General features: G+C 46.2%; 2 protein-coding genes across 4 annotated transcripts in view; one reads left to right on the top strand and one right to left on the bottom strand.

Moving 5' to 3' along the window:
- Positions 1-11,281, top strand: part of SARDH (sarcosine dehydrogenase) — a 52,439-nt gene extending 41,158 nt beyond the window's left edge. The window contains exons 18-22 of the mRNA XM_081846981.1: positions 950-1,043; positions 4,978-5,140; positions 6,671-6,839; positions 8,264-8,399; positions 10,292-11,281. Of these exons, the coding sequence (XP_081703107.1) occupies positions 950-1,043; positions 4,978-5,140; positions 6,671-6,839; positions 8,264-8,399; positions 10,292-10,417 (688 nt within the window). The 3' untranslated portion in view covers positions 10,418-11,281. The remainder of the gene's footprint in view (positions 1-949; positions 1,044-4,977; positions 5,141-6,670; positions 6,840-8,263; positions 8,400-10,291) is intronic.
- Positions 11,282-12,185: 904 nt separating this feature from the next.
- Positions 12,186-16,044, bottom strand: part of DBH (dopamine beta-hydroxylase) — a 35,997-nt gene continuing 32,138 nt past the window's right edge. For all 3 annotated transcript variants that reach the window (XM_081847078.1, XM_081847077.1, XM_081847076.1), the window contains one exon: positions 12,186-13,235. In XM_081847078.1, coding sequence (XP_081703204.1) covers positions 13,101-13,235 — 135 coding nt within the window. In that variant the 3' untranslated portion in view covers positions 12,186-13,100. The remainder of the gene's footprint in view (positions 13,236-16,044) is intronic.

Below are 16,044 nucleotides of genomic sequence, written 5' to 3' on the forward strand. Positions count from 1 at the left end.
GTTACTGGAAACTGCAGGAGGGGATGTTGTTGTGTTCAGGTCTTGCTTGCTAGTTTCTCATTGGAGCATCTCTTTGGTCAGTGTGGGAACAGACTAGATGGGACATCAGCTTGATCCAGTGGGCTCTTATGCTCTTACGGGCTCTGGCTGTTTCCTAACATCTAACATAAAGCAGAAGTGTCAGAGGCCAAACTAAACATAATCATACTGGCAAGGGATGGCCCCCTGTATCAGCTATCCAAATAGAAGTGATGTCAGTGTCAGACCTCCAGCTTCTCATGCTTACTTATGGATAGGCTACGTCATAGAGAACTGAAGCCTTGGCAAGGCATTAAATGATCCAGTTATTTGATGTTGCCCCTGCTCAGTTTTCCTTCTTATACATGACTGATGTATGTATGTAACATTCTATGGATTTTGCTGGAGTTGGCCCATGTCATTTTAACATTTGCTTACTCATTTTATTTAATGACATTTGCACAGCACCTGGCTGTAAAAGAGATACCCCCCAAAAGTTTAAAAAGAGAACGAAACAATCAAATTATTAGTAAAACCATTTAAAACAACATTAAAAAATGAAAATCAGTGACAAACTAAAAAATATATTAAAACACACGTCCACATTCTGAACATCTAGGTAGGCTTGTCTAAGCAAGAATGTTTTCAGCAGGCACCAAAAAGAGTACTTGGAAGGCACCTTCCCAGCAGACAGTGAGATGGATCATTGGCCAAAGTGGAAGAAATTTGAAGGCCCTTGGTAGTTGCTTTACGTTTGGGGTATGGAATGTGAGGAGGTGTCAGCTTGCCCTTTGCCTCAGGCAGCAACATATCATGGGCTGGCCTTCATGGCAGGGATTGTGGGGAGTGTTGGAAGGGGGGGTGTGTGTGTGTCATTCCTGGCAGTTGGTCGCCATATTCTCCTCACCAGGGTTCCTCTCCTTCCTCACAGCCGCGCTGTCTTGCAGGAAGTCCTGGAGACGGACCTCAGCAATGAAGCCTTCCCTTTCTCCACTCACAAACTGGTGAAAGCTGCAGGTTGCACGGTAGGGATCTCAGTGTGGATTTGCTTTTTTGCCATGGCAACTCAAAGCAACTTACGATATTTTATGCAAAACAAAAAACATGCAACATCAGCATAAAAAACCAACATATTAAAAGATAATTCTTTTTTAAAAAAACTACATTAAAACATCTCATCTGTGCAAAAAGGCAAAGGCCTGGTGAAATTGGAATCTGGCATATATTTGGATGCCAGATGAACCTCCCCAAGCTTTCCATAAGTAGGGAGCCACCACTGAAAAGTCCCCATTCTCGTATTCCTGTTATTATTAATATTTCATAACCCGACCTACACCATAAGGTCCTAGCGTGTGGATTGCAGTCATTTAAAAATGCAATAGAGAGAGACTCCCTTATACTCATCCTCATCCTCTGTATGCTCTTGCATGCAGAAGACCGCAGGTTCAACCCCCATCATTTCCAGGTGGGACTGGGGAGGACTCTTGCCTCAAACCCTGGAGAGCCACTGCTAATTAGTGCAGACAATATAGAGCTGGCTGGACCACAGATCTAACTTGGTATAAGGCACTTCTCTCTGTTCCATTGCCTTATAGCTGGCAAAATAATTTTCCTCTGGCAGAGGATTTGCCTTGAACAGAATTAAGTGGTGTGATTTGTTTGTTTGTTCTTTTATCAGGGTGGAAATAGAGCCATAAGCAGAGCTGCCCCTGTTGAATTTCTTCCTGCCTTGTAGTTGTTAAGACATGGCCAGGAATTGGACGGGGAATAGGTTAAAGCCTAGCGAAGAGAGACGCTGAAGTTGGTGGGCTTAAAAAAGACAAACGAGGAGTGGGGGTTAATTCTCAAAAGACATGTCTAAAATGAAAAGCTACTAGAGTAGAATTCTCTGCTCAAAAGAGCAACTCCCTCAGCAGCCATGGGGTGGGAAACTGAAAGCGGATTGTGGGTTTATTTTGAGCTCCCCTGACAATAGAGCCTTGGCTGGGAGCTGTCACACTCTCAGTGGCGCAGCAAAGCATTTCTGAAGGTTGACAATCTAATCAGGAGGGGTGTGAATGTTCAGAGCTTTTTGTAGGTGGGTGGGAAGCTGGAAAAGAATTAACCCTTTCTTTAAATTTTCAGAGGTTAAGCTCAGAAAGCAGGGCTAGGAGAGGAGAAACTGCAGTTATTTTGCCACATGCCACAGAGCTGAAGAGTGATTGGAAAGCATGTGGCTTTGGGGGCTGCTGTCAGGATAGATGCAGGAAGCTGCCACCAGGTTCTTGAGCTTGCATAGACTAGTGTTGCTGGATCTGACTGGCAGGAGCTCTCCTAGAGACCCTTATGACCCAAGATCCCTTTGGCTGAAGCTGGTGATAACTGACCATGGTCCCTCATAAATGTTTCTACCTCTTTGCCTCTGAATGCCAGTTGCTGGGAAACGTAAGTGTGGAGAGTTGCTTTTGTGCTCTGGTCCTGCTTACAGGTTTCTAACTGGGGTATCTGGTTGTCCACTGTAGCAGAACAGCTGACCCTCTGTCCTGATTGATCTATTGTGATAGTAGGACCTCTATGCCCAGAGAAAGTCTACCTTTGGATGCCAGGTGGTGGGGTCCTGGTTGAGGGCTTTTCAGAAGAGGCATCTGGTTGGCCACTGTAAGAACTGGATTCTAGACGAATGGGCCATTGGCCTGATCCAGCAGCCAGGCCCTTCTTATATTCTCTGACAGCTGAGGGACTCTCCACATGGCCAATCAAAGCTGATAACTTGACACTTCCTTCCATGTCTCGCTTTGTTCCCTGTCCTTAATAAACGGATTTGAACAGCTATCCTCCGCTTAGGAGCCCATGAATATTTCATCTGGCTAATCTAGATTAATGCAACGTGTCGTGTTAAATGATCATCTCCGGAGGAAGGCTTGGAAATCAGCAGGGCTGATGGCTCCATTCCTCCGGGTGGTCGGAGAGTGGGGGGCTCGTCATGCTGCTGACAGGCCCCCATTGTGCTGGTGTAATTGTCAGTGCCTCATTCCCTTCCAGGGGTTTGATGGGATTCAAGGATAGGAAATAAATCTGCTATTTTAAAATACATCCCGTGGGGAAATTCAGAGGACCAGAAGAGCAAGGAGCGAAGGAGAAAAACAACTGTGAGGTGTCCCGTTGTATTAACTCAGTTGCTCTGGTGACACGCCATCTCCTGTCTCAAGCACCAGTAGGCCAACTGTCGCAAAGTTAGAACAAAAAAATATGACTGTAGATGGGCAAAAGGGGTGAAGAGCATGACACACTGAATAAAAACCCAAGTTGAGACACAGGACAGATTCTCCCATTAGGCATGGGGTGCTGGCCAAGGGTGGCATGTCTTTAAGGGTGGACCTTTAAGGGTGGTCTTTAAGGGTGGACCGTCTTGAGGGGCTGGGAGCTGGGGGCACTGTCATACAGTGGTTCCGCTCCTTCCTCCTGGGCCGTGTTCAGAAAGTGGTGGTGGGGGATGAGTGTTCAGACCCCTGGCCGCTCACTTGTGGGGTGCCTCAGGGTTCTGTCCTCTCCCCCATGCTTTTCAACATCTACATGCAGCCGCTGGGAGGGATCATCAGGAGGTTTGGGCTGGGTGTTCATCAGTATGCAGATGATACCCAGCTCTACCTCTCTTTTAAATCAGAACCAGTGAAGGCGGTAAAGGTCCTGTGTGAGTGTCTGGAAGCGGTTGGAGGATGGATGGCGGCTAACAAATTGAGGTTGAATCCTGACAAGACAGAAGTACTGTTTTTGGGGGACAAGAGGCGGGCAGGTGTGGAGGATTCCCTGGTCCTGAATGGGGTAACTGTGCCCCTGAAGGACCAGGTGCGCAGCCTGGGAGTCATTTTGGACTCACAGCTGTCCATGGAGGCACAGGTCAAATCTGTATCCAGGGCAGCTGTTTACCAGCTCCATCTGGTACGTAGGCTGAGACCCTATCTGCCTGCGGTCTGTCTCGCCAGAGTGGTACATGCTCTGGTTATCTCCTGCTTGGACTACTGCAATGCGCTCTACGTGGGGCTACCTTTGAAGGTGACCCGGAAACTACAACTAATCCAGAATGCGGCAGCTAGATTGGTGACTGGGAGCGGCCGCCGAGACCATATAACACCGGTCTTGAAAGACCTACATTGGCTCCCAGTACGTTTCCGAGCACAATTCAAAGTGTTGGTGCTGACCTTTAAAGCCCTAAATGGCCTCGGTCCAGTATATCTGAAGGAGCGTCTCCTCCCCCATCGTTCTGCCCGGACACTGAGGTCCAGCTCCGAGGGCCTTCTGGCGGTTCCCTCACTGCGAGAGGCCAAGTTGCAGGGAACCAGGCAGAGGGCCTTCTCGGTGGTGGCGCCCGCCCTGTGGAATGCCCTCCCATCGGATGTCAAGGCGATGGACAACTACCTGACATTCAGAAGACATCTGAAGGCAGCCCTGTTCAGGGAATTTTTTAATATGTGACATTTTAGTGTATTTTTTATCTCTGTTGGAAGCCGCCCAGAGTGGCTGGGGAAACCCAGCCAGATAGGCGGGGTACAAATAATAAATTATTATTATTATTATTATTTATGTCCTTCCTTCCTTCCTTCCTTCCTTCCTTCCTTCCTTCCTCTCTCTCTCTCTCTCTCTCTCTCTCTCTCTCTCTCTCTCTCTCTTTCGTAAACATATCTCCAGCACTCCACAGCCTCCCTGGCTGCCCTGTGGGATGAATTAACTTCCTGACATCTTCCCCAGGCTTTAAATGATGTGCTGGCACCCAGTGAAGCTGCAGAGAGGGTCAGGCTGCTGGTGAGGTGATATTTGGAATAAATGAAAAGCCATTCCCAAGGGTCCCCGGCCACTTCAAAACTAAGGGAAGGATGGGAAAACAGCAATACCATTGTGAGAACATGGTGCTGAGGTAGATGGGCCACTGACCTTATCCAGCATCCAAGTTCCTCTTTAAGTTCCTATGTTCTTCCTTCTCAGGTCCGTGCCATGAGACTGTCGTTTGTGGGAGAGATGGGTTGGGAGCTTCATGTCCCCCAGGAGCACTGCGTGAGGGTCTACCGGTCAGTTATGAAGGCTGGCGCCAGGCATGGCATCATCAATGCTGGCTACAGGGCCATCGACTCTCTCAGCATTGAAAAAGGTATTTGGACAGTCCTTGCTTCTATCTGCAGTGATGGCCTGGAGACAGACTTCTATCTAGCTCAGATATTAGGGATCCTGCACTGCCCTCTCAATGCCCTCTTATAATTCCTGCCTATTAGCTTTGCTGTTTGGGACTGATGGGATTTGGAAAATCATTAACATCTAGATGGCAGCAGAATGGGAAAGGCCAGCTAATACTGTCTATCCATGCTTTCCAAGCCCTTCCAGGAGATCCCAAGGATTGATGAACCTGGGACTTCTTGGTCCCATAGAGGGGGAACCTGTGACCCTCTAGATTTTAGGCAGCCCTTATAATCCATGACCATTGGCCATACTCAGTCCATCTGCATCTGAAGGCACAGAGGTTCCCTCTGAAGCAAAGGTAGACAACATGATGCCCTCTAGACATTGTTGGACTTCAGCTCCCATCACCATCTCTGACAGTTGGCTATGCTGGATCTGATGAGGTTTGGAGTCCTCAAACATCTGAAGGGCCAAAGGTTTCTCCACCCCTTCTTTCATGTTTTCAGTTTGTCTTGAAATCCTGCTGGAATTCCTGACTAGTTGTGGTCATGGAGTGAAGATGCCACTGAAACCCAGACCTGTATAATAACAGGATAATCAGATTTCCCCTCTGAACATTATTTGAGTGTTGCCATTTTGGATCAGGCTAAGCCTTCTCAACAGCCGCTTTGATTCAAACTCTACTGGCAGCTGTGTCTGAATCTCTCTCTGTGTGTATGCCAAAAGCCCACAGTCATAATGGAGGCTACAGACTTCTTTGCCCTCATTCCATTCCTGCTTCCCAGACTTGATTGATTATTTCCCCATTTCTCAGGCTACTTATGATCACAGAGACATCATAGCTCTTAGGGGAAGGTTCATAGCTCAGTGGTAGAGCACATGCTGTGCATACAGAATGTCCCAAGTTCAATCCCCATTTGCCTGGGAAAAGCTCCTTCCTGAGCTAGATACTATTGGTCCGACTTGATAAATAGCAGCTTCTGGTGGTTCTAGATCACTGAAATTGTATTTCCTATCTTGGGAATACTATTATTATCATAGGAGCCAACTCCTAGCGGCTGAGGGGTCTTGAGCTTCCCCAATAAAATATTTGAGGGGGCTGGGGCCCCTCAGATTTGCTGGGCATTGCCATTCAAATGATGTACATCATTTGATGTGATCAATTACCTGCCCCCCCATATTTTATTATTGTTGCAATTTAGTTGTAGTAGTTGTAATTGTTATGTAACATTTGTAACATGCATTTGCTCTGAGTAGGTTAGGTGCTGGAAACATGGATTTGATGGGCTGGTATGAAGTTGTCTCTCTCAGAATAGGCTTGGATGAAGCCCAATGTCTCTCAAAATGGGTTTGGATGAAACCTGATTGTCCTATAAGGATGATCTGAGGGAGCATGTCAAAAACTGGGCACTTTCTGAGTTGATCTGGGTGGAGGGAGTTTACCTTACATTGCCAGGGAGTCATCTCTATGTGGTCTGTCTGTGGCTGTTGTGTTTCTTCTCAGGCTACAGGCACTGGCATGCAGACCTCCGTCCTGATGATACTCCCCTAGAAGCTGGCCTGGCTTTCACATGCAAGCTCAAAACTCACACCCCTTTCCTCGGGAGGGAAGCCATTGAGGCTCAGAAAGCAGCTGGAATATTCCGCCGCCTCGTCTGCTTCACCACTGATGAGTGAGTAGCCACTGGTAGGCAGTTGCATGTATCTGATGGCACCTAGCTCAACATTTCTGATCAGACTCTCAAGTTGGCCTTCAGGCCTCTCTAATTTGCAAAAGGACAAGGACTGTCACTCAGCTAGTAGAGCACATGGCTCTCCAGGCAGAAGTGTGGACTCCACACCATCTCCAGGCAGGGCTGGGAATGTCCCTTCCTGCAACCTTGAAGAGTCAGTGTTGACAATACTGAGATGGATCAATCTAAGTTAGCCTCCTCCATTGCCCTCTGCAGATGTCAATGTCAAAACCTCTCCAAATCTTTGCAAAACAACTGCTACTTCCTATCTTGAAGAAGTATGCATGCACACGAAAGCTTATACCCAGAAAAAACTTAGTTGGTCTCTAAGGTGCTACTGGAGAATTTTTTAAATTTTTATTTATTCATTTCGTCTGTGTCAGACCAACATGGCTACTTACCTGAATCTAGAACTGCTACTTCTATTAGGTATCCTATAATTGGAATCAAATCTGCAACAGGCTAGTCCATATTAGTCCTACTCAGAGTAAACCCATTGAAGCTGATGCACATTTTTAACTTAGCTCTACTGATTTGTAATGGATCTACTTTAAGCAAAACCTATTCACAGAACCACCCCCCCAAGTTTTGCTTGATAGTTCATTATATTGAGAACCAGGTTTTCATCTGTGATTGGGTACAATTGGACATTATTTTGAATCAAGATGATGGACGGAATCTTTCAAAACTACCCTGATTTTAACCAAATTTTGCACAATCGTTCCTGAACCAGTTTTTATCTATATTTGGATCCAGTTGGATGCCATTTTGAATCAAGATGGCAGACCAAACCTTTCAAAACTGCCCTAATTTTAATCACTGATTTAAAAAATGCACTGACTTTTGCATTTCTTAGAATTCCTGGGCAACATACTGGGTGTGACGCTGCTAGTGTTGAAGGACTGGACGTTTTTGATGGTTCACGTTTCATGTAGTTTAGCAATTACCTTCATTTAGAAGTGGGTGCACCATGGGTATTTTAATTTCTGAACAAGTTTGATGGCTAGTGTGCAGCACTTTTTAGCACTGACTGTTTCTGACAGCTGACAGATCTCATATCCGAAGCCTTCTAAAAGGAACAGGAGATGCCAGCAGCACTTGAAATACCGAAGCAAAGATTTCAAAACGTGCCCCTGAATTGCATCCAACCTTTTGACACATTACTTTGTGAAATTGGGAAATGATAAGCTGGGAGAGGATCTTATGTTGGATACTTGCAAATGTTTGTTTATTCAATGCTGTAGTCTCTCTCCTCAGTTCCTGAATTTGCAGCAAGGCAAGTTTCTGACATGATTTGCCCTCTGCCATAAACTTGCATCATACCTGATGCCTTTCTACCTAATGGCTTTCTCTGCTCTCTCCAGAAAAGTGCCAATGTTTGGTTTGGAGGCCATCTTCAGGAATGGCAAAGCTGTTGGGCACATTCGTAGGGCGGACTTTGGACATGCTATCAACAAGACAATAGCTTATGGCTACATCCGGGATCCTGATGGTGGACCGGTGAGTCTTGGAAGCAGCACATCTCCAAGTTGCATAGAGATGAGTGGGCAATTCTGTATTTGGTGCCAGGAGTGTTGGAATTCAGAATAACAAGGAGTGCAAATTATACTTGAAAATGCAGGCTTTCTGTTCCTGCCTTTATAAAACCGACACAAAACAGTACAGGGAGGTTCCATGAGTTAGCACCAATGAAACTGCATCAGGTTTCTTTTTTGGGGGGTAGTTATTTGATTAATTGGTTAATTAATTAGAATTATTACTGGGTTGACACAACAATGAAACCCCAGATCGGGACCATGGGTCAAGTCAGGGTGAGAACTGGGTGGTGTGCAGCCCTCTCTGATGAATTGGTTTGTGGCTGTTCTTGTGTTTTATTCATGTCTTGTTTCTTTCCTATTTTAAATCTCATCATGAGCTGACCCTGAGCTGTTGAGAGAGCTGTAGGGTAACTAGTTGAAATACTTTTAAAATGAATAATTATGGAGGGGCAGTAGCCCCACAGCCCCAAAGTTCTTTAGCAGCCCCTGCCTGCCTGCCTACCTTTTCCCCAATCCAAGAAGGAGATACACCTGTCACTGTGGACATGATTTCCAGCAATTTAATGACTTTGCCTTCCCTATGCCTTTAGCCTCTTCCCTTCTCCCTTTTGCTGGCATCTAGTAATGCAACAGAGGAGCCTTAAGCGAAAAGCGGGGGGGGGGGGGAAGCTTGACATCAAAGGGAGGGAGGGAGGGGTGGTGTGTGTGTGTGTTGGGGAGGGGAGGGGAGGAATTGTTGGTGAAGCTGAAATCTCTTGACAGTTTGTTTTGGACCAGATGGACAAGCCACAAGGGACGAGGGCTTTTGTGTGCACGTGCAAGAGGTTGAGATGGGAACACTGTGCTGTCACGAAATGAGATGATGATAAGGTTTCCTTGGGTGCACTGTGACATTCAGCTGTTCCCTGCTGTGGATTTAGGGTCATTGACCAATTATGGAGTTTTTACTTGATACGTTGACTTTTTATTGATGAAGCTGTGTTGGCCTGTGTGCCTTAGAACAGGGGCTGTATCTCACTGGGAGAACATCTGCTTTGAATGCAAAAGATTCAGTCCCCAGCATCTCCAGGTAGGGCTGGAAGAGACTCTCTTTCCAAAACCCTAGAGAGTCACTGCCAGTCAGTGTAGACAGTACTGAGCTAGATGGACCAAATATCTGACTCAGTGAAAGGCAGCTTTCAATGTATCTGTTTAATTCAGCCTCTGCTTTCAGAACCACGGGACTGGAATTTTGCTTTTCTAAAGAAAAATGAATTGCAGCAGCAGAGTGCAGGTTCAATCTCCAGCAACTCCCATCTGAAACCCCTGGAGAGCCATTGCCGGTCAGTGCAGGCAGTACTAAGTGAGATGGACTGACTATAGAAGGCAGCTTTCTATATTCCAGAACAGCAATTTTGATGCAGTGTTTTGCTGTTTGTTTACTGAACTTTCCTTTCAACCACCTCCAGTGTTTTCTTCACATTGTTTGCTACCCACATAACAGTATCCTTGAATTGATGTGTTCAGAAGGGCACCTCACCTCCAAAAAACCTTTAGTTCAGGCACTGTGAACCCCCAATTAAAGCAGTGGAAGGGGCCCCCATGCTGGGAAACAGTGCTGCTGCTGCTGCTGTTGTGGCAGGCAGGTGATGTTCTGCTGAGTGGACTGATCACCAAATGTGCCCTGCAGAATGCATTGCTCATTAAGCAGATGTTTGACATGTAGGGTTGCTCTTTCCCACTTGGCATGATAATCCCAGTCTCATTTGCATGTTAATAGCAGCCGTAAGAAGAACAAGGAGGAAAATTAAACGAAACCCTTTTGGTGGGAACATATCTAATACTTATATCTACATGGCTTTGTCTCATCTTCAGGTCTCCCTGGACTTTGTGAAAAGTGGTGAATACACCTTGGAAAGGATGGGGGTCCCTTACGCAGCTAAAGCACACATTAGGACACCCTTTGATCCAGAGAACAAGAGAGTGAAAGGGATCTACTGAGATGGATGGACAAAGGACTGGACTATGACTAGACTATAAGCTGGCTGGGGCAGGGGACAAAATCTTCAGGGTCCTGATGACTCAGCAAAATTCCACAGAGCTTAGGACCCAAGGAAAACCTGAAGAGTCCTGCTGGACCAGATCAATGTGGAAGTGACCTCCACCAATTAATTGGTAGTGGCCAGTGAAATGCCTCAAGAAGAAGCTCTGTAGCAGATCATGGTGGACAATCTGATCATGTTCCTTCCCCCCCACCCCACTCTACCCCATGCAGTGGAGGCTGGTCCATTAGGGCAATGCCCCACCAACGCCACTCTGTCTTCAGCTAGCTCCTATATGCCTTCTTTCCTACTTACGAGAAGCCTAGGGAATGGCATTGCCTGTCAGCTTCCTCCTCCTCCTCCTTAGTCTCAGTGTTGCCCTTTGTAGAAGTCAGCTGGTAGGAGGATGGGGACAACACTGGAATTAGTTGGCCCTGTCTGTCACTGGCTCTGGCTCCACCTATAGCTCGGGCGCCCTGCGTTCCCCACTACCAGTTTCAATGAGGATCAGCCTCTACTGCCCCTATGATTTCTCTTCAGCATCCACTACTCCTGTCAATCTTACCATGAACTTCCTTTTTGGTTGAGATGCTGAACACCTTCTGGGACATATTGCTATTTCTATTGACAACTGGACACAAATCGGTGCGCTACTGTCTTGATTTCAACACAACCATCCAGCCCCTGTCCTGTCCAAGAAATCAGAGTTGGGTCACTTAATGGCTTTTAACAGTGTGATCCTAACCTTGCCTGCTCAGAAGGCCCGCTGAATTCAGCGGCAGCTTGGGGATGCAGCCAAACTGATTAAATTTGCTTACAAATAAAAGCACTGTCAGGTGGCATCTTAGAAGAGGCAGGTGGAATGCCCTGTCTAGAAGCTAGAGATAAATACGCTTTAGGAGCCAGTGTGGTGAAGTGGTTAAAGAGTCTTGGACTAGGACCCAGGAGGCCAGGGTTCAAATCCCTACTTAAGGGTGAAAGCTGGTGGGGGAGCTTGGGTCAAGTGCTCTCTCTTGGCAAATCCAACTCACAGGGTAATTATGGTGAGAAAATGGAGAGAAGGAGGAGAATAAGAACCCTGCATATAATTATGTTTAATTTTATTGAATATTGAAATGAAAGTTTGGAAAGCTAATGTATTTGGAGCAGCAATGGAGGGAGGGAAAAAGAAGGAACATGGGGAAAGTCAGCTTTTAAATTTCTATTAATTTGGTGACAATTCGTTGAAATTAGTGGAAAATCAATAAAAATAATTGGCAAAAAGAAGAAGAACCTTGCAGGATCAGGCCAAAGGCCCATCTAGTCCAGCATCTTGTTCTTGCAGTGTCCAACCAGATGCCCTTTATGGGAAGCCCACAAGCAGGGCCACTGAACTAAAAATATAAGAAAAGCCCTCCTGGATGAGGCCAACAGTCCATCTACTCCAACTTCCTGTTCTCAGAGAGTGGCCAACCAGATGCCCCAGTGGGAATGAGCACAAGAACATTCTCTCCTGTGGTTTCCAGAAACCGATATTCAGAAGGAATAAGGCAAGCAGGGCTCTCAAGCAAACCATAGAGTTAGAAGTGACAAGCCAACTATAACACCACTTTTGCAGATGCAGTCTCCTGGTCTTCAAATACACAAATAAACAATGATGATTAATATCTTTGTGTTCCTTCCATAGACTGTGAGGTTTGTCCATCAAGGAGAAAAAAGTGCACATACACATTGCAGCAGGCTTGGTGTGATATTTGCAATTATGTTTATTTATAAATGTTGCAGGTTGAGTTGTAACTATTAACGGGTTTGTGGGTGAAAAACACACACAGATGGTCCGTGTTCCTCCATCACATCAGCTCAGGTCCACAGACCAATCATTCCTCAACACAGAGGGCATTAGGCTCATTTTCTGTGTTTTGACACTCCCACTCAATTTGATTATTATTTTAAAAGACTTCCTCTTTTGAGCTTTGGAGCAGAACTTGGGGTGGGTCAGAGGAACACCTGGTGGGATCTGGTTTATAGGCAGAGCCAAAGGGGAGTCAGGCCTTGTTATGTGCCTCAGAATGGGGCCATCTATGAAGATACATCTGTGAGGCTCATTTTTGTTTGAGAAAAAGTCCCGTCGCTCACCCGCAGAGCTGCTATGATTGAAATCCAAGCACACTGCTCTCTGTAGGCTTGTTCTAACTTCTGAACAGAGCTTCACTCAACACCCCCACACACCTCAAAAAACCCTGGCTCTAGGTCTGCCTCCTGGGGTGGTAAAGAGATTCTCCTTTTCTCATTATCCCTTTATGAGGATTGCAGCTGTCTGCTTAAAAGCCCAACCTGCACTATACATTCCAAGCAGTATTATCACAGCTTAACAATTCTCCCCCCCCCCAAAAAAAAGGAATCATGGGAACTATAGCTTGTTCAGGGTGTTGAAAGCTGTTAGAGTTACAGTTCCCAGAGTTCGCTGTGAAGAGGGATTGATTGTTAAACCACTCTGAGAATTGTAGCCCTGTTAGGAGACACAGACCCCATCCCCATTCTCCTAACAGTTCTCTGTACCCTTAATGAATTATTGGAGGGAAATAATATTTGGGGGAAGTTTAAAGTGGTATCATAGTGCTTTAAATGTAAGGTGTGGATGAGGCCTAAGTTAGGTCCAGCTCTCACTTTAAAGGCACCTTGTTGAGTTTAACTAGAGTGGGGGACACTGGGGGACGGACTAGGTTGGGCTCGCAGCTTGACTCTGGTTCCTGTAGTATCTCTGTGATCTTCGGTACAGGTTGCCTCTCCCATTCACCCTGGAGAGAGAAGCAGTTTATTAATTATTCATCATCATCATCATCATTATTTTACATACATCTCACAGTAAGTCACAGTAACTTACAAATGCACTATAAAAACTGAAAAGAAATATTTTTAATAACAGTGCAAATCAGCAACAATGAACAAGAGGTTTATAAATGATAACAGACTGAATGTTTAGCCTGAAAAAGAGGAAACTGAAAGGAGATACAATAGCCATCTTCAAATATTTGAAGGGCTATCACGTGGAGGATGGACGAAGCTTGTTTTCTCCTGCTCTGGAGGGTAGGACCCAAACCAATGGCTTCAAGTTACAACAAAAGAGATTTGGACTAAACATCGGGAAGAACTTTCTGACCTCATTGGATGTTTTTAAGCAGAGGTTGGGTGGGTGCTTTAGTTGAGTTTTCTGCATCACAGGGGGTTGGACTAGATGACCCTTGGGATCCCTTCCAATTCTATGATTCTGATTCTGTGAATGCCTAAGATAGAGACTTCATCCTGCTGGAAAAGCTTGTCCAGACAAAAACATCTTCATTTATTTCTGGAAAGTGCCAGCAGGATGTACCTGTGGCATCACAAGATTCATGCTGTTCTACAGAACAGGAGCAGCCATACTGAAAGACCTGCCCCAAGTTGCTAAAAAGCAGTAGTTCTGATATTTTAGGATCTTTGAGGAGAAACTCACCTGGGGAAATAAGTGACCTTCCTGGGTATCTAAAAGTGTATATTTTATAATAATAATAATATAATAATAATTTATTATTTATACCCCGCCCATCTGGCTGGGTTTCCCCAGCCACTCTGGGCGGCTTCCAACAAAACACTAAAATACAATAACCTATTAAACATTAAAAGCTTCCCTAAACAGGGCTGCCTTCAGATGTCTTCTAAAAGTTTGGTAGTTATTTTTCTCTTCTACATCTGGTGGGAGGGCGTTCCACAGGGCGGATACCACTACTGATAAGGCCCTCTGCCTGGTTCCCTGTAACTTGGCTTCTTGCAGCAAGGAAACCGCCAGAAGGCCCTCAGTGCTGGACCTCAATGTCCGGGCAGAACGATGGAGGTGGAGACGCTCCTTCAGGTATACTGGACCAAGGCTGTTTAGGGTTTTAAAGGTCAGCACCAACACTTTGAATTGTGCTTGGAAACGTACTGGGAGCCACTGTAGGCCTTTAAAGACCGGTGTTATGTGGTCTCGGCGGCCGCTCCCAGTCACCAGTCTAGCTGCCGCATTCTGGATTAGTTGTAGTTTCCAGGTAACCTTCAAAGGTAGCCCCACATAGAGCGCATTGCAGTAGTCCAAGCGAGAGATAGCTAGAGCATGCACCACTCTGGCGAGACAGTCTGCGGGCAGGTAGGGTCGCAGCCTGCGTACCAGGTGGAGCTGATTAACAGCTGCCCTGGACACAGAATTGACCTGCACCTCCATGGACAGCTGTGAGTCCAGAATGACTCCCAGGCTGCGCACCTGGTCCTTCAGGGGCACAGTTACCCCATTCAGGACCAAAGAGTCCTCCACACCCGCCCGCTTCCTGTACCCCAGAAACAGCACTTCTGTCTTGTCAGGATTCCACCTCAATCTGTTAGCCGCCATCCATCTTCCAAGGATTTAGCCATGTCAGTTGCCTTTAGCTGCTGTTTAGTGTCAACTCTAATTACAGCCAATGTTGCCCCCCCCCAATACAGTTTAGAACATAAGAAGTGCTTCCTGGATCAGGCCAATGGCTCATCTAGTCCAGCATCCTGTTCTTACAGTGGCCAACTACAGATGCCCATTATGGGAAGCCCCCAAGCAGGACCTGAGCACAACAGCAACCCTCCCTTTTTATGGTTCCCTAAAACTGGCATTCAGAAGTAAACTATCCCTGGTCATGGAAGTTCTGCTATCACAGTAGACCTCCATATGGCAAGCCCTGCTGCCTCAAGCTAGCATCATGTTCTTACAGTGGCCAGCCAGATGCCTATGGGAAACCCATACACAGGCTGTGAGCACAAGAGCCATCTCCCCATGTTTCCTGCAACTGGTACTCAGAAGCATTGCTGCTTCCATTGCTGCCTCAGGAGACAGAGCTTAGTCATCCTGGCTTGTAGCCTTCAATAGCCTTCACTATTAATTTGTCTAAACTTCTTATAAAAGCCATCTAGGTTGGTGGCCATCACTGCCTCCCTGTGGGAGTGAGTTCCATAGTTTAACTATGTGCTGTGTGAAGAAGTTATTCCCCCAACTCTGTCCTGATAAGATAGTTGCTTTCAAAGGCATTTCTTAACTTCCAGTCCTTTAAGTGTTTTATGGTGAGGACTGAACTTTCTGCACAATCAGGGCCATGTGCTTGACCTCTCAACTCTAAGCCTTTTGTTCATTATCCCACTTCTTTGGGAACTAGATGCCAAAAAAAGAGGGATGAATAGCAGAACAGGTCCAAAGTGAGTTCAACCATCCAATGCCAAACTCAGGGAAAGAGGCTTGGAGCAGCCCAATTTTCTTTAGGTATGGTCTTCTCACAGTGCGACAGATTCCTGATTCCATTCCAGAATGCAAATCTGGTCTTATCATTCAGCAGAGTGAGGCAGTAGCCTCAGGAGGAATGTGCAGGAAGCAGTGGCAAGCCGATGGTTTGACCTACACCCTCTAAACCAGCCTGCTGTCCTCAGATGCAATGGAGTCACCAGGACTGAAGTTAAGATTCTGCATGTGGAATTGGGTGGAGGCCCCCTTTTGCCCCTAGAGACCACATGGATTCCAGTCATCAGCAGATGTGGAGTTCTGAGCCATCCCTAGTAGGCCTTGCCTTGGTGGATCAT

This window comes from Podarcis erhardii (genome assembly GCF_964252035.2).
Source record: "Podarcis erhardii genome assembly, chromosome: Z".
Lineage (NCBI taxonomy): Eukaryota > Metazoa > Chordata > Lepidosauria > Squamata > Lacertidae > Podarcis > Podarcis erhardii.